The 27941-nt window shown below is 46.4% G+C and overlaps 2 protein-coding genes across 2 annotated transcripts in view; one reads left to right on the top strand and one right to left on the bottom strand.

Annotated features, from left to right (window-relative positions):
- Positions 1-1866: 1866 nt before the first annotated feature.
- ddx28 (DEAD (Asp-Glu-Ala-Asp) box polypeptide 28) lies at positions 1867-3842 on the bottom strand. The gene has a single exon (XM_070897984.1). The coding sequence runs from the start codon at positions 3656-3658 to the stop codon at positions 1958-1960; it is 1701 nt and encodes a 566-aa protein (XP_070754085.1). The 5' UTR covers positions 3659-3842; the 3' UTR covers positions 1867-1957.
- dus2 (dihydrouridine synthase 2) overlaps positions 3839-27941 on the top strand; it is a 152533-nt gene continuing 128430 nt past the window's right edge. Inside the window, 3 exon segments of the mRNA XM_070897985.1 lie at positions 3839-3927; positions 15958-16101; positions 27633-27678. Coding sequence (XP_070754086.1) covers positions 15973-16101; positions 27633-27678 — 175 coding nt within the window. The 5' untranslated portion in view covers positions 3839-3927; positions 15958-15972.

Genomic DNA, 27941 nt, shown 5'->3' with positions numbered 1-27941 from the left:
CTCATTCCTAGTTCTACCTATGCCGATGATTCCTACATGGACCATGACAACTGGATCCTCCCCTTCCCACTCCAAGGTCTTCTCCAGCCGCAAGGAGACATCCTTAACCCTGGCACCGGGCAGGCAACACAACCGTCGGAACGTTCAAGTGCTGATATTACCGCCTCTTCCCACCGGTGACAGAGGGATAAAAATGGAATAGGAAAAAAGGAAAATCAACAGAAAGGAGCATAGAAGTCGGCAGATAAATGAAAAGAAAGTGGGCATTGGAGTGAAGGATGGAGAAATGGGGCACTCCATGAAACACAAACTATATTGGGAGTTGGCTGTTGTATTTGAATTCTGCTCGATTTACTCGTACATGCCCCTCACTAGTTGCAACGCGCTGACCCAGCCTACTACACCAAAGCACAGAAAAAAAGACTTGCACTTGTATAGCACCTTTCACAACCTCAGGATGTCCCGAAGTGTTTTATAGCTAATTTGTGCATAGCCAGCTCCTACAAACAGCAATGTGATAATTACAAGATAATGTGTTTTTAGAGATGCTGGTTAAGTGCTAAATATTGGACAGGGCACCAGGGAGAAATCCCCAGGTCTTCTTCAGAATAGTGCAATGGGATCTTGGATGGGCTTCAGTTTAATGTCTCAAGCGATCTCATTGCTGCAATGGAGTGTCAGCTTAGATTTTGTGCCTCTGGAGTGAGACTTGAACCCATAAACTTCTGACTCAGAGGCGAGTGCTACCACTGAGCCATGGCTGACAATAGTTCCAATGCATAGTACTATCTTGTCCCCTTCATCCTTTCAGAGAAGTGTGAGGTGATGCACTTTGGGAGGGCTAATAAGAAAAAGGTATACACATTAAGCGGTAGGCCACTTAATAGTGTAGATGAACAAAAGGACCTTGGAGTGCTTGTCCACAGATCCCTGAAAGTAGCAGGCCAGGTGGATAAGGTGGTTAAGAAGGCATACAGAATGCTTGCCTTTATTGGCCGAGGCATAGAATATAAGAGCAGGGAGGTTATGCTTAAATTGTATAATACTTTGGTAAGGCCACAGCTGGAATACTGCGTGCAGTTCTGGTTGCCGTATTATAGGAAGGACGTGATTGCACTAGAGAAGGTGCAGAGGAGATTTACTAGGATGCTGCCTGGAATGGAGAATCTTAGTTATGAGAACAGATTGGATAGACTGGGTTTGTTCTCATTGGAACATTGGAGGTTGAGAGGAGACCTCATTGAGGTGTACAAAATATTGAGGGGCCTAGACATAGTGGATAGTAAAGGCCTATTTCCATTGGTGGAGGGGTCAATTACATAGGGGCATAGTTTTAAGGTGGTCGGTGGAAGGTTTAGAGGGGATTTGAGGGGGAGGGCTTCTTTACGCAGAGGGTTGTGGGGATCTGGAACTCGCTGCCTGGAAGAGTGGTGGATGCAGAAATCCTCACCACTTTTAAGAGATGGTTGGATGGGCACTTGAAGTGTCGTAACCTGCAGGGTTATGGACCTAGAGCTGGTAATTGGGATTAGACTGAATGACCTTTTGTTGGACACTGCAGATATAATGGTAAGTACTGCAGGGAATAGAATACGGCCAGGGTGATCTCCTGAACTAATTTCGATCCCCTGGATGGGTTGGAGGAATTTTCCCAGATTTTTTCTCCCTAAATTGGCCTCGGTTTTTGCCTCTCCCAGGAGAGGTGTACAATGTTTCAGTATAAGGGGCGGCTCATAGGTTTATATGTAACCTTTAGGGCTGCTGACCAAGGGCCGTGCGGCTCTTTGTCGGCCGGCGAGGACACGATGGGCTGAAATGGCCTCCTTCTGCGCTGTAAATTTCTATGTTTCTAAAAATCAGTTCGTATTTAACAATTTAAGCACTTTACTTCAATAAATTAAATTACAAAAGTAATTGGTACAGCAATTATCTTAATACAAATCACTCTGAAGAGAGCTCAATTCTCATTGTTTGATAATTGTGGCAGGATTTTCTTCACAGGTTGTCTGATTTCAGATTCCATACCAGGGAGGATTGCTTTTTGCCGAGCTGCAGTTTCAATTTTCTGTACTAGTTCAACGTCCCAAGGATGTGTAACAAAACTAACAACAGCGCCCAAAACCTTGCTCCCAACACGGCCCACCCGGCCAGCACGGTGGATATAATCGCACAGCGTTAGCGGAAAGTCATAATTAATAACAACTTGCACCCTCTGAGTATCCAACCCACGCGATGCAATGTCAGTGCAAAGCAGAATGTCTATTAAACCCTGCTGAAAAGTGCCAAAGATCCCGCTTCGCTTTTGAGCTTGCATATTCCCCTGCAGCCGGGAGTGTTTGATGCCGTGATCTTCCAGGACATAGCCAAGCCAATTAACAGTTGATGCACTGTTGCAAAACACCAGGACTCCAACGCCAGCTTTCTCAGCCACCAGCTCCTTTAACATCTGCAGCAAGTCGGTGGCTTTGTCTGCCCGCTTGACTTTCACAAACTTCTGCCGGACGTGCGGCATGAGGTGATGGAGCCCTTTGCTCTTTATGGTGGTGATGCTGCCCAAGTCGGTGATTTTGCCCAGGAGTTCTCCCACCCCGCCTGGAAAGGTGGCACCAGTCACCACCAGCTGGGCTTTCCTTTCCACCCCATGGGTTTCTGAGGCGTGCGAGGCGATCTGGGTGCGCTGCAGAATGTCCTCCAGCAAGTCCACGAAGCTTTCATCAAACAGGGTGTCCGCCTCGTCCAACACCAGGTGGGTGAGGTTACACAGGGCGACCAGGTCCCTCCTCAGCGCCTTGCACAGGACCCCGGGTGTAGATATCAGCAGGTCGATGGGTCCCCGGGACAGGGTTAGCTTGACGTTGCCCATCCCTCGCCCGCCGCCCACCGCCCGCACCCGCAGCCCGAGGCTGGCAGCCAGCGTCAGGGCCACCTGCTCCACCTGGTCGGCCAGCTCCCGAGAGGGCACCAGCACCAGGCTGCGCGGCCCGCTGGTGCCCGGCTCGCCGCCCTCCGAGCCCAGGCGCTGCAGGAGCGGCAGCAGGTAGCTCAGGGTCTTGCCGCTGCCCGGCTCGGCGGCGCACAGCACGTTCCTGCCCCGCAGCAGGGCCGCCATGGTCCGCGCCTGCAGGCGGGTGGGCTGCGAGATGCCCATGGTGTCCCGCAGGCAGTCCCGCAGCTCGCCGCACAGCCCCAGCTCGCCGAAGCTCGGCACCTTCCCCCTGGGCCTCTCCCGCGCCGCCTCCCGCTCCTCCCCTTCGGGCAAAGCCGGCGGCTGGCTCCGGGTGTTGTTGATGACAAAATAATCGCCGGCCGCTTTCCTGTGCTTCCAGCCGCGGGACACCAGCGGCACCTGGGCCAACTTGCCGAAGGTGTAGGCGGCGTGCTGGTTGAGCTGCGGCCGTTTGCCCATGATCAGCAGCCGCCCGGGCCTCGCCAGCCTCACCGCCGCCCCGGCCGCCCGGCTCCCCGCCGCCCGCTTCGCCCTCTCCTCCGCCCGCAGGCGCGCCCGCTGAGGGATGCGAATGACGGGCAGCTCGCCGCTGCCGGCCGACACCCAGGAGCAGCGTAGCCCCAAGCCCCCCCTCAGCAGAGCCCCGAGTCGGGCCGCCGCAGGTTCGCGGCCCCGTGGCTGGAGGCGGAACCTAGAGCCGAAGGCCAACATGCTGCCGGCCGGGTCCAGGAGAGCCGTCCCCACACGACAAGCCTGGAACGCTGGCGCCCTCGGGGTTCCGAGCCTGGAATGCTCGCGCCCTCGGGGTTCCGAGCCTGGAATGCTCGCGCCCTCAAGCTTCCATCGCGGAACGTGACGGCGCCTAGAAATGACGCGACACTTAGGCGGAAGTGATCTCTCCAAGCCCACATGTGTTTCTGGTGCGCGGCTGCTACACTGTCCCGGGCAGCAGTTTGGGGTTTGCGTTCATTGGTATCCAGGTGAGAGCTACGTTGTTATATCTCTAAGTACTCCGCCTCATCCCTTTGTGTAAAGTCAATGTTTTGTGTCACATTCTTATTTTGCGTCAATCTACACAGCAGCTCCAGGTGATCCCGGTCTGAGAGCACTGGGATTTGCAGATCATAGACTGGTTACAGCACAGAAGGAGGCCCTTCGGTCCGTCGAGCCTGTACCACTCCCCTCCCCGTAACCCTGCACAGATACTCTTTCAGATACGTATCTGTCATGTATTCAACTGTCTTGTAACCCATGTATAAGCTGACCTAAGTTGTACACTTTGAGAACACTGACCACAAGGGGCGAACTTGTGGAAGACTCCTAACCTGGACTTTCCGGTATAAAAGGGGAAGCTCCAGCCACCGTCTCTCTCTTGAGTTCTTGGTAATAAAGGTAACTGGTCACAGAGTGACTTTCTCTCAAGTATGAGCCTCGTGTGCATTTATACTATATAGTAAGGAAATATCATTGGCGACGGGAAACTGGGATTTAAACCAAGCGAGCATGGCCACTAGCAGTACAGAAGTGAGGTCCTGTGTTGGTGATGATTGGGACGACTTTATTGAGAGACTACAGCAAAGTTTTGTCACTAAGGAATGGTTGGGACAGGATTCGGCCGACAAACGCAGGGCTCATCTCCTGACGGTTTGTGGATCCAGAACATACTCCCTAACGAAGGACCTAGCGCCAGAGAAGCCGGCAGACAGGACGTTTGAAGAACTCAGTAAGTTAACTGGGGAACACCTTAAACCGGCGAGTAGCATGCACATGGTGAGACACCGGTTTTACATGCACCGGCAGCGAGAAGGGCAAAGCGTTCCAGACTTTGTGGCAGATCTCCGCCGACTGGTGAGCCTATGTAAGTTCCCAGATGCATGCAGAGCGGAGATGCTGCGAGACTTTTTTATTGAGGGCATCGGGCACGCTGGGGTTTTCAGGAAACTGATTGAGAACAAAGACTTGACCTTGGAAGCGGCGGCTCTGATAGCCCAGACAATTATCTCCGGGGAGGAAGAGACCAGAATGATGTATGACAAAAATCTTGGCTCAAATGCCGCAAACAACCAGGGAGTCAACATTGTTAACGTGGCACACAGTTCTCTAGGCAGACAAGGGCATTCGGACATGCCCCAGCATGTAGTCGAACCCAAAGGGGGAATTCAACAGAGACAATGGCTAGCTGAACGGTGATTCATGCCGTTGCAATGGACAATGGGGCCATCAACACCTATTAATGGTGCGCTTAAGGACAGTTACAGAGACAGTCAGACGATCGACTGGTAATGGACCTTTTGTTTCCAACAATGGGACCTTCAGCTCATGCTGGAGGTGTGGAGGCAAACATCCAGCCAGAGTTTGCAGATATCAGCAATATACCTGCAGAAACTGCAACGTCAGCGATCACTTGGCGCATATGTGCAGGAAGCCTGCAGCCAGGTTGATTTATGAGGAGGACAGACCCGATGTAAGCCCTATGAGGCCAAATGAACACTGGGGGAAATCGCTGGAAGCTGAAGTTCAGCGAATTCATGTGGAGCACATATACAGCTCACATACCAGGACGCCACTGATAATGATGAAAGTGCTCCTCAATGGCATCCCAGTACTAATGGAGCTAGACACGGGGGCCAGCCAGTCTCTGATGAATATCAAACAGTTCGAAAGGTTGTGGGTGTCCAAGGCCAGGAGGCCAAAATTATTGCCGATTGACGCACTGCTACGGACATATACAAAGGAGATCATTCTGGTGCAAGGCAGTGCCATGGTAGTCGTGACCCACAAAGATTCGGAGAACAGATTGCCACTCTGGATTGTTCCGGGGGACGGTCCCGCACTACTGGGGAGGAGTTAGCTTGCTGTCATGAACTGGAAATGGGGTGATGTCATTGCAATTTCTTCTGTGGAGCAAGTATCATGCTCACAGGTCTTGGACAAATTTGACTCATTATTTCAACCCGGCATCGGCACTTTCATGGGGACCAAGGTAGTGATTCACGTAAACCCGGATGCCTGGCCAGTACACCACAAGGCCAGAGCGGTGCTGTACGTGATGCGGGAAAAGATAGAATGCGAATTGGACCGCCTGCTGAGGGAAGGCATCATCTCGCCAATCGAATTCAGTGACTGGGCGAGCCCGATCGTGCCGGTGCTCAAGGTGGATGGGTCGGTCAGGATATGTGGCGATTACAAGGCCACCATCAATAGGGTGTCACTCCAAGACCAGTACCCGCTACCGAGAGCGGAGGAGCTCTTTGCGACGCTATCCGGTGGCAAACTTTTTTCAAAATTGGACCTGACCTCAGCTTACATGACCCAGGAGCTGGCGAGTGAGTCGAAGAAGCTGACCACCATCACGACACACAAGGGGTTGTTTGAGCATAACAGATGTCCGTTCGAGATTCGTTCGGCCGCCGCGATCTTTCAGCGAAATATGGAAAGCTTCCTCAAGTCAATTCCAAGGACGGTGGTTTTTCAAGACGACATTCTCATCACTGGTCGTAATACTGAAGAACACCTCCACAACCTGGAGGAGGTGCTATGCAGACTGGACCGGGTAGGCCTGCGACTGAAAAGGCCAAGTGCGTCTTCTTAGCTCCAGAGGTAAAATTCCTGGGGAAGATGGTAGCAGCAGACGGGATCAGACCTACTCTGTCCAAAACGGAAGCGATCCAGAGAGCACCCAGACCCCATAACACGACGGAGCTGCGTTCGTTCCTGGGGTTCCTGAACTATTTTGGTAACTTTCTTCTCAAATTGAGCATGCTGTTAGAGCCGCTACACGTGCTCCTACGCAAAGGTTGCGATTGGGTCTGGGGAGACAGCCAGGAAAGGGCTTTTGCTAGAGCACGCAATTTGTTATGCTCCAACAAACTGTTAACGTTATATGACCCATGTAAGAAACTTGTTTTAACGTGTGATGCGTCGTCCTATGGGGTCGGGTGTGTGTTGCAGCATGTGAATGCCAATGGTCAGTTACAGCCGATAGCTTATGCCTCCACAAGTCTGTCCCAGGCAGAAAGGGGCTATGGGATGGTAGAAAAAGAAGCGCTAGCATGTGTATATGCAGTAAAAAAAAAATGCAGTAGAACCTGTTTGGCAGGAAATTTGAGCTGGAGATGGATCACAAACCCCTAACGTCCCTTTTGGCTGACAACGAGGCCATAAATGCGAATGCATCGGCCCGCATACAGAGGTGGGCACTTACGTTAGCCGCCTATAACTACACAATTCGGCACAGACCAGGCACTGAAAACTCTGCCGATGCACTCAGCAGGCTCCCACTAGCCACCACTGAGGGGGCAGCTGAGCATGATGCTGAGATGGTCATGGGTTTTGAAGCTTTCAAAAGTGAAGGCTCGCCTGTGACAGCCCCGTCAGATTAATGTCTGGACAAATAAAGACCCGCTACTGTCTTTAGTTAAGAAATGTGTCCTGAATGGGGACTGGGCAGCCACGTACGAGTTTAAACTGTTTCATAGGTGCAAGAATGAACTCTCGATTCAGGCCGATTGCCTACTGTGGGGAAAGGGCAGAGAGGTGTTCATCAGAGAACTTCACAATGAGCACCCGGGCATTGTCATGATGAAGGCAATTGCCAGGTCACACATTTGGTGGGCAGGGATCGATGCAGACCTGGAACTTTGTGTTCGCAGGTGCAACACGTGTGCTCAGTTGGGCAACGCACCCAGGGAAGCCCCCCCCTTAACCCCTGGTCGTGACCCGCCAAGCCATGGTCACGCATCCATGTGGACTACGCAGGCCCTTTCATGGGAAAAATGTTTTTGTTTGTAGTAGACGCGCACTCCAAATGGATTGAGTGTGCCATTTTAAAGTCAAGCACATCTTCTGCCACGGCAGAAAGTCTACGGGCAATGTTCGCCGCCCATGGTCTACCGGACGTCTTGGTCAGCGACAATGGTCCGTGCTTCACAAGCACTGAATTCCAGGACTTCATGGCAGGCAATGGAATCACCCATGTCAGAACGGCACCATTCAAGCTGGCCTCAAACGGCCAGGCGGAACAAGCAGTGCAGATAATCAAACGGGATGCTTAGAATCCAAGGGGGTTCCCTACAAAGCCGCTTATCACGCCTCCTGTTGGCCAATAAATCCCGACCTCACTCGCTCACAGGGGTTCCACCCACAGAGCTGCTACTGAAAAGGACGCTCAAAACCAGGTTATCTCTTATACACCTTCTATGAAAGAAATTGTTGAGAGCAGGCGTCAGTCACAATGTGACTACCATGACAGGAATGCGAGGGCGCGATGTATTGATGCCAATGACCCTGTTTTTGTCCTTAATTATGCTGCAGGGCCAAAATGGCTTGCAGGCACTGTGATTGCCAAAGAGGGGAATAGGGTTTTGGTAGTTAAACTTACCAATGGACAAATCTGCCGCAAACACGTGGATCAAACCAAAAGGAGGTTCAGCAATCTCATAGAAGAAGCAGAGGAAGAACACGACGTAGAGTTTACTCCACCACAGGTGACTGAACACCGGAACCAAGTGGAGGAGAGCCCAGTCACTGTGGGCAGTCCAGACAGGCCTGAGGCACTGCAAACAGCAGACACTCAGGCCAGCGCCCAACAACCGGGAGCCCCAACTTAGGCGCTCTATAAGGGAGCGTAAACCACCAGAGAGACTTAACCTGTGATCCCAGTAAGACTTTGGGGGGGAGGTGATGTCATGTATTCAACTGTCATTGTATGCCATGTATAAGCTGACCTAAGTTGTACACCTTGAGAACACTGACCACAGGGGGCGAACTTGTGGTAGACACTCCTAACCTGGACTTTTCTGGTATAAAAGGGGAAGCTCCACCCACCGTCTCTCTCTTGAGTTCTTGGTAATAAAGGTAACTGGTCACAGAGTGACCTCTCAAGTATGGGCCTCGTGTGCATTTATACTGTATAGTAAGGACATATCATTATCCAATTCCCTTTTGAAAGCCACGATTGAGTCTGCCTCCACCACCCTTTAAGGTAGTGCGTTCCAGATCCTAACCACTCGCTGCTAAAAAAAAGTTTCTTATTATGCCTTTGGTTCTTTAGCCAATCACCTTAAATCTGTGTCCTCTGGTTCTCGACTCTTCTGCCAGTGGGAATAGTTTCTTTCTACCTACTCTGTCCAGACCCCTCATGATTTTGGACACCTCTATCAAATCTCCTCTCAACCTTCTCTGCTCCAAGGAGAATAACCCCAGCTTCCCCAGTCTATTCATGAATGGGATGTATTGGAGTTTGTAGAAGCTTCTTATTTTAAAATCAACATCTTTGTTTTTGAGAATTGGTGTGGATGTAGAATTCTCTTTTTTTTTTTAATCAGTACTTGCAACTGACAGTAGTCCACCTTGAGTGGCTAATGTTCAGTTCAACTACAGGTTACACTTGAGGTTAGCTAAAGAATTCAGTTCCTAGATTGAGGAGCTGTCATCATTGAATAAATATTAGGAGTGTAATTTTCAGTTATCTGAGCCAACTCAAAAAATGTTGCTCCAATTTTTTTCAGACAGCACATACTGGTAATGATTCCACTGTTTCCATTTATGGCTACTCTGGACCCATCTTTTGTTTCTTTTGTTGTCCCATTACTACCCCTTTTTGCCATGTAACATCATCCCTTTTGTCATTTAACCACTCCTGTCCTTCACCATATCACAGACCTACCCCTTTGATCTTGCTTCCCCCTTTCCCTGACTCTACTTGCTTAAAAGCTGTTGAATCTATATCATACCTGTGAGGCACAAAACTCTGGTACTGGATGCTCATTATAAAGTGACTGGGGATGATGCGAGGCACCAGAGACAGTCCAAAGATGGGTGTTGGAGGTTATAAATAATACAAACTCTGGAGTGCTGCAGTTTAAATGTTTTACTACACATTGTTCAGCACCATCTTTTGTCTTTGAATGTGTTAGTTTATTACTAGTTAGCTAACCTATTTATTTCATCCATGGTGATTATATAATATTACTTAATGAAAGACTGGTGGAATGTCCTTTCACCTCTAGGTTCTAGAGCAGTAAGCCTGAAGATTGGGAGGATTTTAGAATTCAGCAAAGGAGGACCAGGAAATTGATAAAGAAAGGGAAAACAGCATGATGGTAAACTAGCGAGAGACATAAAAACAAATGGTAAAATCTTCTATAGGTATGTAAAAAGGAAAAGATTAGCGAAAGTAATTGTGGGTCCCTTTCTGGCTGAGACAGGAGAAATTATAATGGGAAATAACGAAATGGCAGAGAAATTAAACAAATACTTTATGTCTGTCTTCACTGAAGAAGACACAAAAAACCTCCCGGAAATAGTGGAGAACCAAGGGTCTAGCGAGAATGAGGAACTGAAAGAAATAAGTATTAGTTTAAAAAAAAAGTACCAGAGAAATTAATGGGACTGAAAGCTGATAAATTCCCTGGACCTGATGGGCTACATCCTACGGTTTTGAAAGAGGTGGCTATAGAGATAGTGGATGCATTGGTTGTCATCTTCCAAAATTCCATAAACTCTAGAACGGTTCCCATGGATTGGAAGGTAGCAAATGTAACCCCGCTATTTATAAAGGAGGGAGAGAGAAAACGGGAAACTACAGACCAGTTAGCCTGACATCAGTTGGAGGGAAAATGCTGGAATTTAGTATTAAGGACGTGGTAACAGGGCACTTAGAAAATAATAATAGGATTGGGCAGAGTCAACACGGATTTATGAAAGGGAAATAACGTTTGACAAATCCGTTATAGTTGTTTGAGGTTGTAACTAGCAGAATAGATAAGGAGGAACCAATGGATTGGGTGTATTTGGATTTTCAGAAGGCATTCAATACGGTGCCATACAAGAGGTCATTGAACAAAATTAGGGCTCTTGGGATTGGGGGTAATATACAAGCATGGATTGAGGATTGGTTAACGGACAGAAAACAGAGTAGGAATAAATGGGTTATTTTCGGGTTGGCAGTCTGTAACTAGTGGTGTGCCGCAAGGATCAGTGCTTGAGCCCCAACTATTCACAATCTATATCAATGATTTGGATGAGGGGACCAAATGTAATACAGGGTATAGCCAAGTTTGCTGATGACACAAAGCTACGTGGGAATGTAAGTTGTGAGGAGGATGCATAGAGGCTTAAAGGGGATATAGACAGGCTAAGTGAGAGGGCTAGAACATGGCAAATGGAATATAATGTGGAGAAATGTGAAGTTATCCACTTTGGTGGGAATAATAGAAAAGCAGAGTATTTTTTAAATGGAGAGATTGTGAAATGATGGTGTTCAGCGAGACCTGGGTATCTGTGTACACGAATCAATGAAAGTTAACATGCAGGTACAGCAAGCAATTAAGAAAGCAAGTTATATATTGGCCTTTATTACAAGAGAATTTGAGTATAAGAGTAAATATATCTTATTGTAATTATATAGGGCCCTGGTGAGACCACACCTGGGGTATTTTGTACAGTTTTGGTCTCCTTACCTAAGGAAGGATATACTTGCCATAGAAGATTCACCAGACTGATTCTTGGAATGGGGGATTGTCAGTAGACTAAGCCTATATTCGCTAGCGGTTAGAAGAATGAGAGGTGCTCTCATTGAAAAGTACAAAATTCTCACAGGGCTTGACTGGGTAGCTGCAGGGAGGATGTTTCCCCTGGCTGTGGAGTCTAGAACCGGGGGTTACAGTCTAAGAATAAAGGGTCGGCCATTTAGGACTGAGATAAGGGGAAACTTCTTCACTCAGAGGGTGGTGAATCTTTGGAATTCTCTACCCCAGAGGGCTGTGGAGGCTCAGTCTTTGAGTATATTCAAGACAGATATTAAGAGAATTAAGGGATATGGAGTTGAGGTAGAAGATCAGCCATGTTCTTATTGAATGGTGGAGCAGGCTCGAGGGGCCGAATGGCCTACTCCAGCTCCTAATTCTTATGTTCATGGCCAGGCCTGGCCAGACTTATCTATACAGATAAGATATTGAGGTTGGAAATAACTGTTTGACCATATGCTTTAACAATCTATCAATCTTATTTAAAGTATGTGATTGGTTCTTGAGTATGGTGTGGCCGTTTTTAAAAAAAAAAGCACTTGATTGGATACAGATACCCTCTTCTGATCATTGCCGTGTTCAGCAGGTACAAAAGAAGTACAAGTTTGAGTATTTGTTGGCTGTTTCTTTGGCTTGTGATACGGTGCTCAGTTCCATTCTATTTGCAGGCCTGGCCTAAGAAAACTGCACAGTATGCAAAGGAAAAATGTGACAAAATCTTTAAATAAAACAGCAAATCTGATGTGAATAACAACTGCAGCCCAGCTAATTATTGGAATAACTTTTGTATAAATTAGAAATGTGGCACTTGAAATTATCATAAACGAATGTGTCAGAAAAACATAATCGACTGAACGTGTTGTTCAATGAGATAGTTACATTGTGAGCATCCACCTAATATTTGCTTGCTGTGACTTTCATGTAGAACTGGAATTTTGGGGGTTGAGCACTTAAGAAATAGGAGCAGGAGTAGGCCATTTGGCCCATCGAGCCTGCTCCGCCATTCAATAAGATCATGGCTGATCTGATCATGGACCCAGCCCCACTTCCCTGCCCGCTCCCCATAAGCCTTTACTCCCTTATCGCTCAAAAATCTGTCTATCACTGCCTTAAAAATATTCAAAGACCCAGCCTACACAGCTCTCTGGGGCAGAGAATTCCATAGATTTACAACCCCCTGAGAGAAGAAATTCCTCCTCATCTCAGTTTTAAATGGGCGGCCCCTTATTCTGAGACTTATGTCCCCTAGTTTTAGTTTCCCCTATGAGTGGAAATATCTTTTCTGCACCACCTTGTCGAACCCCCTCATTATCTTATATGTTTCAGAGAAACATAGAAAATAGGTGCAGGAGTAGGCCATTCGGCCCTTCGAGCCTGCACCACTATTCAATAAGATCATGGCTGATCATGCAACTTCAGTATCCCATTCCTGCTTTCTCTCCATACTCTTTGATCCCTTTAGCCTTAAGGGCCACATCTAACTCCCTCTTGAATATATCCAATGAACTGGCATCAACAACAACTCTGCGGTAGAGAATTCCACAGGTTTACAACTCTCTGAGTGAAGAAGTTTCTCCTCATCTCAGTTCTAAATGGCTTACCCCTTACCCCTTATCCTTAGACTATGTCCCCTGGTTCTGGACTTCCCCAACATCGGGAACATTCTTCCTGCATCTAACCTGTCCAGCCCTGTCAGAATTTTATATGTTTCTATGAGATCCCCTCTCATCCTTCTAAACTCCAGTGAATACAGGCCCAGTCGATCCAGTCTCTCCCCATATGTCAGTCCTGCCATCCCAGAAATCAGTCTGGTGAACCTTCGCTGCACTCCCTCAATAGCAAGAACATCCTTCCTCAGATTAGGAGACCAAGACTGAACACAATATTCCAAGTGAGGCCTCACCAAGGCCCTGTACAACTGCAGCAAGACTTCTCTGCTCCTATACTCAAATCCCCTAGCTATGAAGGCCAACATACCATTTGCCTTCTTCACTGCCTACTGTACCTGCATGCCAACTTTCAATGACTGATGTACCATGACACCCAGGTCTCGTTGCACCTCCCCTTTTCCTAATCTGCCATTCAGATAATATTCTGCCTTCGTGTTTTTGCCACCAAAGTGGATAACCTCACATTTATCCACATTATACTGCATCTGCCATGCGTTTACCCACTCACCTAACTTGTCCAAGTCACCCTGCAGCCTCTTAGCGTTCTCCTCACAGCTCACACCGCCACCCAGCTTAGTATCATCTGCAAACTTGGAGATATTACAGTCAATTCCTTCATTTAAATCATTAATGTATATTGTAAATAGCTGGGGTCCCAGCACTGAGCCCTGCGGCACCCCACTAGTCACTGTCTGCCATTCTGAAAAGGACTAGTTTATCCCGACTCTCTGCTTCCTGTCTGCCAGCCAGTTCTCTATCCACGTCAGTACATTACCCCCAATACCATGTGCTTTAATTTTGCACACCAATCTTTTGTGTGGGACCTTGTCAAAAGCCGTTTGAAAGTTCAAATACACCACATCCACTGGTTCTCCCTGGTCCACGCTACCAATTACATCCTCAAAAAATTCTAGAAGATTTGTCAAGCATTTCATAATTTGTCAAGCATTTCATAACCCTTTCATAAATCCATGCTGACTTCGACCAATCATGTCACTGCTTTCCAAATGCGCTGCTATTTCATCTTTAATAATTGATTCCAACATTTTCCCCACTACAGATGTCAGGCTAACTAGTCTATAATTACCCGTTTTCTCTCTCCCTCCTTTCTTAAAAAGTGGTGTTACATTAGCTACCCTCCAGTCCATAGGAACTGATCCAGAGTCGATAGACTGTTGGAAAATGATCACCAATGCATCCACTATTTCTAGGGCCACTTCCTTAAGTACTCTGGGATGCAGACTATCAGGCCCCGGGGATTTATCGGCCTTCAATCCCATCAATTTTCCTAATACAATTTCCCGCCAGTAAGGATTTCCTTCAGTTCCTCCTTCTCACTAGACCCTCGGTCCCCTAGTATTTCCGAAAGGTTATTTGTGTCTTCACCTCTCATTCTTCTGAACTCCAATATGTATAGGCCCAACCTACTCAACCTATCTTCATAAGTCAACCCCCTCATCTCCGGAATCAACCTAGTGAACCTTCTCTGAACAGCCTCTAATGCAAGTATATCTTTCCTTAAATACAGAGACCAAAACTGTACGCAGTATCCAGGTGTGACCTCACCAATACCCTGTACAGTTGTAGCAGGCCTTCTCTGCTTTTATACTCCATCCCCCTAGCAATAAAGGCCAACATTCCATTTGCCTTTCTGATTATTTGCTGTACCTACATACTAACGTTTTGTGTTTCATGCACAAGGGCCCCCAGGTCCCTCTGTACTGCAACACTTCGCAATTTTTCTTCATTTAAGTTGTAATTTGCTTTTCTATTGTTTCTGCCGAAGTGGATAACTTCACATTTTATGTTATGTTTAATTGCATTTTAATTAAAGTGCCTTATTATTTTTGAGAACTTCAAATGAAATCAGTCTTGACTTTAAAAAAAAAAGTTCTCTGAATCCAGGATGCCTTACAATTTCTCCCAGTGCGTAGTATTTGAGAGAAACAAACCAAAGGGAAGATTTCCATTTAACAATAGCAGAAGCATTAATGTCTTGGTCTTGCAGAGCTGCTGGTGTAGAACTGACCATGTAAGTAGAGCAAGTCTTAATACCTGTAATATTGGTTAGAAAGAAAAAAAAAGAAAGACTTACATTTATATAGCGCCTTTCACGACCACTGGACGTCTCCAAGTGCTTTACAGCCAATTAAGTACTTTTGGAGTGTATTCACTGTTGTAATGTGGAAGATTATATCTTCACCCCACCATTGCCGTCTATGCCATCAGCTGTCTGTCTAAGCTCTGGAATTCTATCTCGCCTCTCCGCCTCCTGCTTTCATCATCATCATAGGCGGTCCCTCGAAATCGAGGAAGACTTGCTTCCACTCGTGAAGTGAGTTCTTTGGTGGCTGAACGGTCCAATACGAGAGCAGGTGGGAGGGGACAAACATTCGTCAAGGGAAGGGGTGGATGGGACTGGTTTGCCGCTGTCTGCGCTTGACCTCTTCACGCTCTCGGCGTTGAGATTTGAAGAGCTCAGCGCCCTCCCGGATGCACTTTCTCCACTTAGGGTGGTCTTCGGCCAGGGACTACCAGGTGTCAGTGGGGATGTCGCACTTTATTAGGAAGGCTTTGAGGGTGTCCTTGTAGCGTTTCCGCTGCCCATCTCTTTGACCCAGCTTTTAGTCACCCCCTCCTAATAGCTCCTTTGGCTCGGCAATCATTTTTGTCTGATTACACCTTGGCGAAGCGATTTTCCCCATTATAGGTGATGTAGAAATGCAGGTGGTGGTTGCTGCTGCAAATCTGTAGACACACAGAGGAAGATTCACAAAGACTTGTTTTAATTTCCCCCCCCTCCCCCCACCAGGTTATTAAAGAAGAAATGATCAACCAAACTGTCAGCAGACTTTGTTACGGAAACAAGGTGATTCTGGCCCCCATGGTGCGTGTGGGTACTTTACCGATGAGATTACTGGCACTGGACTATGGAGCGGATATTGTATACTGTGAGGTAAGGAAAGGCTCCTGCATTATTCCACTAGTCTGCCTGGCGGGTTTGGCAATATACTGAGGTTCTAGTTTACAGGGGTAACATTTAGCATGTGTCTACAGTATCGACTAACAAGTGCCTGTCATCGTGTTTTCTACAGTGGAAGCCCATGATTGTTATTGTAGTTGTAGACTCTAATGCATGACATTGCCCCAACCCAATCCAGGGAGTGTGCAGGACTTACCCTCAGTATCCAAACGGGGGTGGGGGGTCAGCACCCCCAGTGGCAGTTGCCGACCTGAAACGTCAGTAAGGCCTGCCACTCGCTCCTCAATGTCCGTGAGTGGCAGGGTCTGAGGCGGACCACTGCCTGTCCGCACCTGCTCGCGCTGATTGTGTGACTTTGACTGCAAAGATGAAAATGGGAATGCTTACAAGAGGGTCCATCTGTTCTTGTGGCACACATAGATAACCACCAAAGCACTTATACCATACTGTCTGAATGTAATAAAGTCCTTTGTTTAATGGCCTTGGAAGTTGCACGCGCTTCATCAGGAGGACATTGAAGTGTGGAGACATCTTATGAGATCTCAGAAAGCAATCTTAATAATGTGTAAAGATCATTCATGGCAAATAGGGTGCCGAACTAAGCCTACCTATGTGTCATGCATTTTAGGAGGCAACCCACAGAGTGCTGAGAGGCACAAAAAGCATGAGGACAAATAGTGTGTCAGATTTATAATTGAAGTAATGAATGAGTGCATCAATAAAAATTGTACTCGCTCCGACAACCCTCGAAAGATCATTGAACTTTTTTCGGCACTGCATGCCATTCCTGACCACTGTGTCTGAGGCAGAGACCTCCTCAGCGATTTCCCTCCAAATGCATTTAAAAATGGATGGCAGGGGTCTAGATCCACCTCTGCGATATAACTCCTACCATCTTCTCTCCACAGCCCCCACGAGAGATTCGTTAGCCTCCTGGCTAAATCGCCTGGCATGCTGTCACCACTCCTCGTCCTCCATGATCAAAATCCAATTTTAAAATGGCTGATTCAGCCGCGGGTGTACTGCGCATGAGTGCAGCCGCACCCTGCAATGGCGTTTGTGATCGGACAGCAGACCAGAAGCGCGGGAAGAAAACATAAAATAATAAAATTTGCGCATCTGCAGAACGGACCATTTATTTTAGCACTGGAACTTTCAGTTCCAGCGCACAAATTGTGTGGTGCAACGCCAGAGTTTAGTGTTAATTCTCTTTGTGAACTTTCAATTGGCAAAAATTGCGCGCTGTGGCGCTAACGTCAACCTGACGCTAAATGTTTGATTTTGCTGCGAGTTGCATCGGGAAATGGGCGAAAACGCAAAAACCCGAAAATCCAGCCCAAAGGGTTTTAACTTGTCTTTTCTCTACAGATGCTGCCTGACATACTGTCCTTTTCTGCCACTTTCTGTTTTCAGATTTCTAGCATTTTAATTTGTTTCCTTGTCATTACTGAATGTTCAATAGATTCTATCAAAGAAGATTAAAATCTCAGCCTGAGAATCGGGGTCAGTGAGCTGGTCGAGTTGAACAGGCGATGATCCTGAACAGAAACCTATCTAAAGAAATAGAAAAAAGAAAGATTTGCATTGATGTAGCACCTTACATGACGTCCCAAAGCGCTTTACAGCCAATGAAGTACTTTTGGAGTGTAAATCACTGTTGTAATGTGGGAAATGCGGCAGTAAATTTGCGCACAGCAAGCTCTCACAAACAGCAATGTGATAATGACCAGATAATCTGTTTTTGTTATGCTGATTGAGGGATAAATATTGGCCAGAACACCGGGGATAACTCTTCTTCGAAATAGTGCCATGAGATCTTTTACGTCCACCTGAGAGGGCAGACGGGGCCTCGGTTTAACATCGCACCTTCAGCACTGCACCAGAATGTCGGCCTAGATTTATGTGCTCCTGTCCCTGGAGTGGGACTTGAACCCACAACCACTCAAAAGGCGAGAGTGCTACCCACTGAGACACAAAATACAGGTGTAGGTGCTGTATTGAACCCAGGCGGACTGGATTTATGAAGCTTTGGTCGGAGGGATTTCACATATGAAGGGACATTCTTCCTATCCTGGCACCAAATGGAAAAGCCTTGACAAGAAATAATGGGTTTTCCTCATGCTGTAATGATCTACATTGCTTGTCTTAACAGTTGCAGTTATGTGTGTACTGAGCTGTGCACATTTTGATGCTAAAATAAATGTCACTACTGGGACAGACTTGTATAAACGGAGCATGGGGAAGAGTGGCACCCGAGTGTGAAGATGGATTCCACCTGAATCATTGACCTTTCAACTGCTGTTTGACCAATTTTACATCTCCACTTTTATATTAGATTTTTAAGTGATGTGCTAAACTTGCTCTTGCTCACTCACTCTTTTGTTCACTCCCACTTTTCCTCACTCTCTTTTGTACTTTTTTTTTTCACTCGCTCTTGTTTTCATTTTCTCTCCATTCCTTCCTTCTCTCTCTTTCTGCGCAATCTCATTCTCTTTATCACTCGCCGTCAGTGAGGAGAGTCCTAGTTGCTGTGGCATGTTTCTCTGGCTTAACTATAAAACTTCTGCCATTTCAGTCATCCTGAATCGGTACATTTGTTTCCCCCTTTTCTTAAATGCCTTGGCACTTCTGCCAGAATGAGACAATGCTCCATTGTGGTCTGAGGAAAGGTTTTGCAGCTACAATTTTTCATACAATTTTCAAAACCTGGACCCAGGAGAAATCAGATTTTTTTTTAGAGTTTCAAATAGGAATGAAACTCAGAACTAAAAATATATTTCTGAACCTGCCAGAGCCTGGAATTAGTCCTGTTGGAGAAATGTTTTCACTCTTACCCATGGGAACAGTCAAATTGCAGCAACTGATAGGAGAAAAATAACGGAGGATGTGTGGCATCGAGGCACTATGTAGGGCGTGAGAAGAGGAAGGCGTATAATGAAAGGGCAAAAGTCTCCTAAGGGACAAAAATCACTGCTGCTTTGTGTGTCCCACTGCCCCAGGGTTGCCTGAATTACCAGTGATCTGTTAGAATTGAAAAACACTGGAACAGGCAAAAACTGCAGACTTCAATCCCCGAGTCCCACTGTCCAGCCACTTTATATTACACTATGTACATATTAGCTTCTTGATTGGACACTGGTGTAAGGTAGATAGTTGTACCAAACCATGGACTTCATTTGAAACCAGAGTTGCAATCCCCCACATTGTGTAGCAGTTTGAAGGGCCTGATGATATGGCTCAGACTCCAGGACTTTTGCCTATTTCACTGCCATTTGGAAAATCTTTGTCCATTCTTGAGTCAGTATTCGCTTGAAGTAAACCTCTGGTCTGATGAGAGAGTGATCTTGGTAAACCCAGTTAATGCTGGTCATTGCAAAGATCTGTGAGAAAAATGGGGAATAAAAAGATTAGAAGATGAGGAATGCATGCTGTATTTTAAACCTGAAAATGATGATATCAGTACTGTTAAAGCCTTTTGTTGCTGTCTATTTAGTAGTAAAAGGGGCCACTGTTGTTCGAATGTGACAATGAGAGGGCTTCAATCCACTATACAAATGTAAGTTCCATTAGCAACAATTTGCAGTATAAACCTCCTTATGTCTCTCAAATATCTTGAAGTACTTCATGTACAGTAGGTTAGTTTGTAGTGCAGAGACTATTCTTAAGAGGGCAAATGTGGTGGGCATTTTCTGCCTATCCAGACCACAAATAACACTCTCATAAATCGGTTTATGGTATTGGCTGAAACAGAGCTGTTAGAGAGCTCCTTGCTTTTTTTGTGAATAGTGCCGTGGGATCTTTCCCATCGGAACAGTGTCAGCCGAGATTGTAAACTTAAACTCCAGAGGGGAGCGGGGGGGCTTGAATCTGACTCAGAGGTGGGGGCTGTATCAACTGACGGTGGCAGTGACCACCTTTTAGTGAAATCACTGCAATGGGTTACTTTGTTCAGTAATGACCTGTGTGTGTGGCCTTGACTGATAGAAGTTATATTAACATTTGTATCAGATTTAAATTATAAATACTAATCCTCAGTGTTCTGATGCACAATTAAACCCATTCGGTAAATTCCATTTTGTTTATGGTAAAGAGGAAAACTATCTACGATGTGACTGAACCAACAAAGTGAGTGGAGCATTAAAGTGGTGTCCAGAATTTAGAGGTCTGACAGAAGATTTACTTAGTTCTCAAGTTGGAGAGATCCTAATAAGACCTCCCTTCCCCGGGCAGTTTCATGTCACTCAGCATAGTTGAGCTGCAGTGACAGTCCATAGGAGCAGAATTCATAGAATTGCTATGAATTGCTATGAATTCTTAAGCAAAGAACCCATGAAGCAAATACATTACACACCTTTAGGTGAGAAATTCTGTTTTATGATTGAACTGTATTATCTGTATCTGTCATCAACCAAAAACTAGCTTCTTCAGCCTCTTACCTCACCATGCTATAAGAACCACAATCTCAAAGCATTTTCCCCCAACTGTGTCGACACAGTCACTCACATTTACCATCAGCTCAGCTCTGTCAGGGGCATCTCTCACATTTAGCACAAATAGATTTCTTATCTATTCCATTCCCCTCCAAGATATCCCTGAGCCAAAAATCACTGGGTTATTTCTTCAGTTACAAATTACCCTGCATGTTCCCCCATGCTGACAAACTAGCCAGGTCTAGCTCTTCTCTCCCTCAATGTTCACTTTATAACATGCAGTAGTATTTGACCCCTGGTTTTTCTGACCTGCTTTTTATAGTCAGGCCATCTGAAATGCACAATACGAAACATTTCCAAACACTGCAACACACGAATCCTGAGAGACAGCAAAAGCTAAGGGAGGTTTAATCATGGGAAAACTGTGTAGTCAAAGGTCAGATCAGCCATGTTTCTGGCCACCCAGACTTCCACAAGAAGTCACCATTTTCAAGAGAAAAAGTCCTGTCGAACATATTCACTTCTTAAATCACCCATCAATGCACAAGACAGCTGAGTTCACTATAGTCACTATCGGCTTCATGTTGCTTTTCCCCACAGTCAAAATTACTTTCAGTCCAATCCGCTGAGCTTTATCCATTTTATTGCATTCCTAATTTACGGATAGTTGGAGTTAAGATACAGATCAGTCATGTTCTAATTGAACGGCGGAACAGGCGAGAGGGGCTGAATGGTATTGAACTAATTGGTTTATTAGCAAAGGTTTAACAATCACATTACACATTACAAGTTCATCCACCAGGCTCAAAACCACCTGCCTCATTGTGGATTCCCTGAATCCAACTTGCTGGGGTTTTATTAAGTCTTGCGACGTGACTGGCTAAATGACTCCCAACTCAACAGCTTTACAACTATTTTTGTATAACATTAAATCAAGTGTCCTCTTTTGTAAGGGCACCAGAATCCACAAATTAACAATGTAACTGTGTCAAATCAAATTAAAATTTGGTTGCCGGGGGTGATGATGCACTCCAGTCCCTCCGGTGCCCACCTCTCACGGAAGGCCATGAGCGTACCGGTGGACACTGCGTGCTACATCTCCAGGGACACCCTGTTGCGAATGTAACCACGGAAGAGAGGTAGGTAGTCTGGCTGAACGACCCCCTCGACCGCCCGCTGCCTGGACCGGTTAATGGCCACCTTGGCCAGGCCCAGGAGTAGTCCCACGAGGAGGCCCTCCGACCTGCCCGCTCTTCCCCTAGACCCCCCCGCACTGGGTGCCCATCAACAGCTATACAACTATTTTGTTGTAAACATTAATCAAGTGCCCCCTGATTAAAAGGGGGGGGGGTCACACTCCAAAAACTTTTGAAGTGCCCCTTTGTTTTTTTTTGAGGGCACCAACACACAAATTATACAAATGCCCCCGGCTAAAGGAGTGGGGGGGGGGGGGGAGGGGCACTAAGACTGACAAACTTAAACAAATTAAACTTTATACATGGTTCAAATTAAAATTTGGTTCTCGGGGGTGATGATGCACACCAGTCCCTCCGGCACCCACCTCTCGCGGAAGGCCGTGAGTGTATCAGTGAACACCATGTGCTCCATCTCCAGGGACACCCTGGCTCGGATGTAACCGCAGGAGAGAGGCAGACAGTCGGGCTGAACAACCCCCTCGACCGCCCGCTGCCTGGACCGGCTGATGGCCCCCTTGGCCATGCCCAGAAGCAGTCCTACGAGCAGGCCCTCCGACGTGCCCACACTGGGTACCCATCAACAGCTCTACAAACCTGTGAGCATAGTCTCGGGTGCATACATTACAGGTGGTTGGGGTTCTAACTGTGGCTTTTATAATTGCCAGTTTATTCCTTTTCTTTCTTTCTCAAGCTGCTGAACACCAAAGTTCCCTGGATCTTTAGCTTTGCGATTTGCTTCTCACTATTAGCAGCAGTTCTGTGACTGAGATACTGTCTCGTATCAACCCTCTGAATTTTCTGTGTCTCAGAAACTGTGAGCACCTGTTGCACTCGTTGCAATTGCCTCGTCGTTGTTGTTGTTGTTGTACCTAATGTGCAGAAAGAAAAGTAGAGCCTTAAAAGCCCCAAACCTGGTGTGTCGTTTTGTAGGATGGTTCACGTGATTGAAAGGTCGCATTAGAGGGAGCAGCGTGCGGTGGCATGGTCCCGGCCTGCAAGACCATCAGCAGGCCGGGGCCATCAGAGGGAGCAGCGTGCGGCGGCATACCACTGGAGGAGAGCGACGGTTGCGAAGTCCGGTCGCTGATTGCAGTGCGGGCAGGCACAACAGGAGGGGCAAAGGAGCAGCAAAAGTCCGTAGAGGGAAGTGACCTGGGCCCAAAAGAGGCGAGCTCGTTCCGTGCAGCAGAGCTGGTCTCCAGTTAGTCTTGGGTAATCCTTGCCACTGGACCAAGACCTAGCTCTGTCAAGCCCATGTGGTGGCTGGTGTGCAACAGCCACCACACGTTAAAAAAAATCCAAGCACAGGCATCTTCCACCCTTCACGATGTAGTTCGGGATCTGGAATATTAGGTCCTTCATTGAAACACCTGTCAACTCATTCCATTTTGGCATGGAAGCAAGTCATCCTCACTTCGAGGGACTGCCTATGGTTCACGTAGAGAAGACTGTTGGCACAGATTCATCAGCAGCATGGCCTTTCTGTGCTGTAACATTCTATGATCTTGCATAAGTTGCATATTTTGACCAATTGCTCAGTTACGGTCACCAAATCTGAGCAACTTCCAGGGGCCAAAATTGCCCCCCTCCTTAAGGTCCATTACCGGCTCCAGGAGGCGTTAATGGGGCGGTAAAGTCTATGCAACCGGGGGCTGGTCGGCCCATCCGTCTATCAGAAATTGCCCCGTCGGGCGCGTGCTGACCCCTTTCCGCCCCACGATGGAAATTGCCCCGTGGGAGCGGAGTGGCCACCGGTCACTGCCCCCGCCAGCTTTTCCTGGCGGGAAGTTGCCAGTGGCTGGGCGACGTGTCCACTCTTAAAGGGGAGGCGCACTGCCGCCACCGCCATTTTATTTTAATTGTCGGCCGACTCTGAAGTCGGCCCGACAATGGCAGCCCTGGGTTCGACCGGGCCGCCAACAGGCAGCCCGGCAACTCCTCTTGGGTGCCAGATTCCTCTTGGGTGCCGTTCTGGCGGCCCAGTGGGCACCATTAAAGTTGCTGCAGAGCTCACAGCGGCCCTCCCCTTTAACTGATGACACCGTCTGCCCAGGTGCCAACATAAAGCCGCCTGAAACACTGCCCTGACGAAATGTCACACAAAAAGAGGGCAAAATCCCGCTATGCTCCGCCCCACGGATTCGGGCGGAGAATAACTAGTTAATTCAAATTATCCGTTCCATTTGGGGCAGAGGGCAAATTTGCTCCCCCCAGTGTTTGTATCGCTATCAGCTACCTTCTGGGTCTAAGTGATTCATTACAAAGTGCGTATTGCGCTGTGATTCATGCTGGCTGTCCATGGTTAATCCATTCATTTGTAATTGTTTAAAACTTGCCACAGGGGCTGTATCGATTCAATGTATCTGTTAATTAAGTATTGGTGTGCCTTTGAAAAATCAGTCCGCACTGGCATCCCTGCCTGAAACAGCCAGCACCATATAGTCAGAACTATTCAGGCCATGTAGCATGTATATTGATTGGCAATTTTTTTGAGTCGGCAAGAATGCAGACAGACCATCCATTCATTTACAGTTTGTGATCGCATGTTCTGTTTAATCTGGGTTTTTACATCGTGTTCTTCCTGGAAATTGAATGTTGCCACATATCTTCGAGATATGACATTTGGCCATGGTATAAAATAACCCTCAGTGCATTTTATTTGCAGCAATAAAGTGACCATTTGAACAAGGAAAGCATTACTTCTATTAAGACCATGTGCGATTTAAAGGTCATACCAGCTAATTCGAAGTGCAAAGTACTCACATGGTATAATTAATTCTGGGAAAAAAAGATTTTGAACCTATAATTCTATGATTCTATAATATTTGATTTAAGCTAAGGCATCTACTTAAAATGCTCAACATTCTTAAAATGTTAAATAAAAAGAGGAAAATGTTTTGATTTATTTCTGACTTCTAGCATCTGCAATATTTTGCTTTTATTCTTTAAAAGTTCCTTTGCATTCTGTCCAAGAAAACAGATTTTAAAAACTAAGTGGGGATTAGTGAACCTTCAGTTATTCCACCATCTGTGTCCTGCTGTTTTCAATTTTAAACACAGTGGGAAGTTACACATGCTCCTATGGAGTCTGTTAAAGGCTGCATTCAGCAGTAAACCTTTTTTATTGGCTTTCAACCACTAAGTTGCTCTCTCTGGTGAAAGATCTCCTTTGGACACATTCGGGGCAGCATTCCGAGGTCACGGCCCCAGTGGGGAGCCTCCCTGTCAGCAATGCGGATTGGAAATTCGGGCAGGCGCCGTGCCTGATTTTGGGACGCTGTTGATTGGAGCATCGTACACCGTGTGCCCCCGATTTTATTCTTGGCCGTTGATGGCATCCCCACCCCCAGCATTCAAAAACGCCTACTTCGGTGTTCATCATTAAACGAGTTTCTGATTTTGAGACGGATAATTCACAGGGAAAATCGTCCCACGTTGAGGGAATTCTACCAAGTTGCAAGAATGAAGGGATGGGGGCCCTATTTTGCTTCCCCAGCATGGTGATCCGTGTAAAAAGCAAGAATGCTTTTACTTATGCTACTTGAAAGCTCAGACCTTCACCAGTGCTGCTGTACAACCAGCCGCTGTGAGCTATTTGAGGCTTCCTTGGGGTGAGCCGCCCTCTATTCTAGTTTAACGGAGTTTGCCGTGCCTCTGCTGCCTTCCACGAATCATTCAGCCAGCATCAGGCGGTTATCAAAGCAGGATTGTGTGTGTGCAGGGTATTCTTACAACTTGGTCGAATTCCCTACATGTGGGAAGATTTTCCCTGTGAATTATTCCTATCAAATTCACATACCTGGTTAATGAAGAATGCAGAAGTGGTGGTAGTGGTTATGTTACTGAACTAGTGATCCAGAGGCCAGGACTAAATCTACAGAACAAGACTTCAAGATCCCACCAATGCAATTTGAATTCAGTTTATAAAATCTAGAAATAAAAAGATAGACTGTGTAAAAAAACAAACTAAGAAGAGAACCTGCGTCTTAACTCAGTCTGGCCGATATGTGACTCCAATCCCACACCAACCTGGCTAACTCTTTAACCATACCTGCCCATCATTTATTTAAAACAAGTGATGATCTGTTCGTAACCCTATGCACAATCGCAAGGTAATTACAGATTAAGAAGGTCAAACAAACCATCTTGATTCATCCATCTAGAAAGACCCTACATACAACCTCCCCCGCCCTCCCCCCCCCCCCCCCCCCCCGCCCGGCCTTTTCAGCATCCGGTTGGTTCTTGATTGATTCCAGGGTTTATGCCTCCACTACTCTATCTGAGAGTTTATTCCACATATTGAAACATGTCTGAAGAACTCCCTGATATCAATCTTAAATTTACCTTTTTGCTTGTTTGAACCCTTATCCTACTGTAATTTGATTTTAAAGTAATGCCTGTAGTCTGAATTTACCTTTTCCCTTCCCTTAACTAACTTGCATATCTCTGAACGATCACCTTTCAGATGCCTCTTTTCTAGGCTAAAAAGGCCAAGCTTCTTCAATCTTTCCTCAGCTGTGGTTTAGTGGTTAGCACTCTCGCCTCTTAGGTCAGAGGGTTGTGTGTTTAAGTCACAATCGAGGCTGACTCTTCAGTGTAGTACTGAGGGGAGTGTTGTGCTGTCAGGTGCCGACTTTCGGATAAGGCGTTAAAGTGAGGCACCGTCTGCACTCTCAGTTGGACAGAAAATATCCCGTAAAAAGAAAGAAAAGACTTGCATTTCTATAGCGCCTTTCATGACCACGTGACGTCCCAAAGTGCTTTACAGCCAATGAAGTACTTTTTGAAGTACAGTCACTTTGTAATGTAGGAAATGCTAAATTGCGCGGAGCAGGCTCCCACAAACAGAAATGTGATAATGATCAGATAATCTGTTTTAGTGATGTTGATTGAGGGATGAATATTGACCAGGACATCAGGGATAAACCCCCAGCTCTTCTTCAGAATAGTGCCATGGGATCTTTTACGTCCACCTGAGAGAGCAGACAGGACCTCAGTTTAACGTCTCATCCGAAAGACAGCACCTCCTGACAATGCAACACTCCATCAGCATTGCACTGAGTGTCAGCCTAGATTTTTGTGCTCAAGTCTCTGGAGTGGGACTTGAACCCACAACCTTCTCACTCAGGCGAGGGTGCTACCTACCCACTGAGCCACTGGCTGATAATTCAAGGGTGCGCAGGAGTGTCCTGGCCAATAGTTATTCCTCAACCAATGGCACTGAAACAAATGATCTGGTCATTTACCTCATTGCTGTTTGTGGGATAATGCTGTGCACAAATTGGTTGGCGCATTTCCAACATTACAACGTGACTACATTTCACAAGCACTTCATTGTCTCTGAAGTGCTTTGAAATGTCCTGCGGTCAAGAAATGCGCTATATAAATGCAAGTTCTTTCTGCTTTCTAATTAAGTTACAAGCCGATGTTAGGAATAAAGCCTTTTCTCAAAGGGTGATTAATGCTTGGAACAATCTAGACAAAATTCTAGGGTTGCACAAACTGAAGTTTGACATCAACATGGCAGTGTTGGAGATCTCAACATCAGTGGGTCAAACGGATCTTTTATGTTCCTTTTCCTACATTACAACAGTGACGACACTTCAAAAAAGTACTTCATTGGCTGCAAAGCACTTTGGGATGTTCAGTGGTCAGGCAAGATGCTATATAAATGCAAGTCTGTCTTTTCTTTTTCCTTTCACTTCATACTTTTTTAATGCTCTTTCGGATAAATTAGGTTTGGTATATCACAAAGCTTTATCTGAAGCAATGCCTTTGATATTCTGTGATATTATTGTATGGGTGGGCCAATAATTCTGGGAATAGTACAATATTGCAGTCAGGCTGTGAACTTAATCATTTTTTCCACTTTAAATAGGAATTGATTGATTTGAAAATGATACAGTGTAAGAGAGTTGTGAATGGTGAGTTGACAAACTATTTTTTTCTTAACCTGACTCACCCCCTCCTTTTCTTTTAAGAATTAATATTTAAGCATTTTTCACATATTTAGCAAAAGAAGTTGACAATGAAATGAAACTTGTAGGTATTATAATATCATACATACACCAGCATTCAAAGCAGAATGTAAGTACATGAATTGGGAACCTGAATACAGTTGGGTTGCACAAAGAGGGCTAGCGTCTCCGCTTTGGGTGCAATCTTCCATGAACCAGTGCAATCGGGC

The sequence above is a fragment of the Pristiophorus japonicus genome, chromosome 13 (assembly GCF_044704955.1).
Source record: "Pristiophorus japonicus isolate sPriJap1 chromosome 13, sPriJap1.hap1, whole genome shotgun sequence".
NCBI classification, from domain to species: Eukaryota; Metazoa; Chordata; class Chondrichthyes; family Pristiophoridae; genus Pristiophorus; species Pristiophorus japonicus.
The sequence above is the reverse complement of the archived record's forward strand: the minus strand, read 5'-3'. Positions and strand labels throughout refer to the sequence as shown.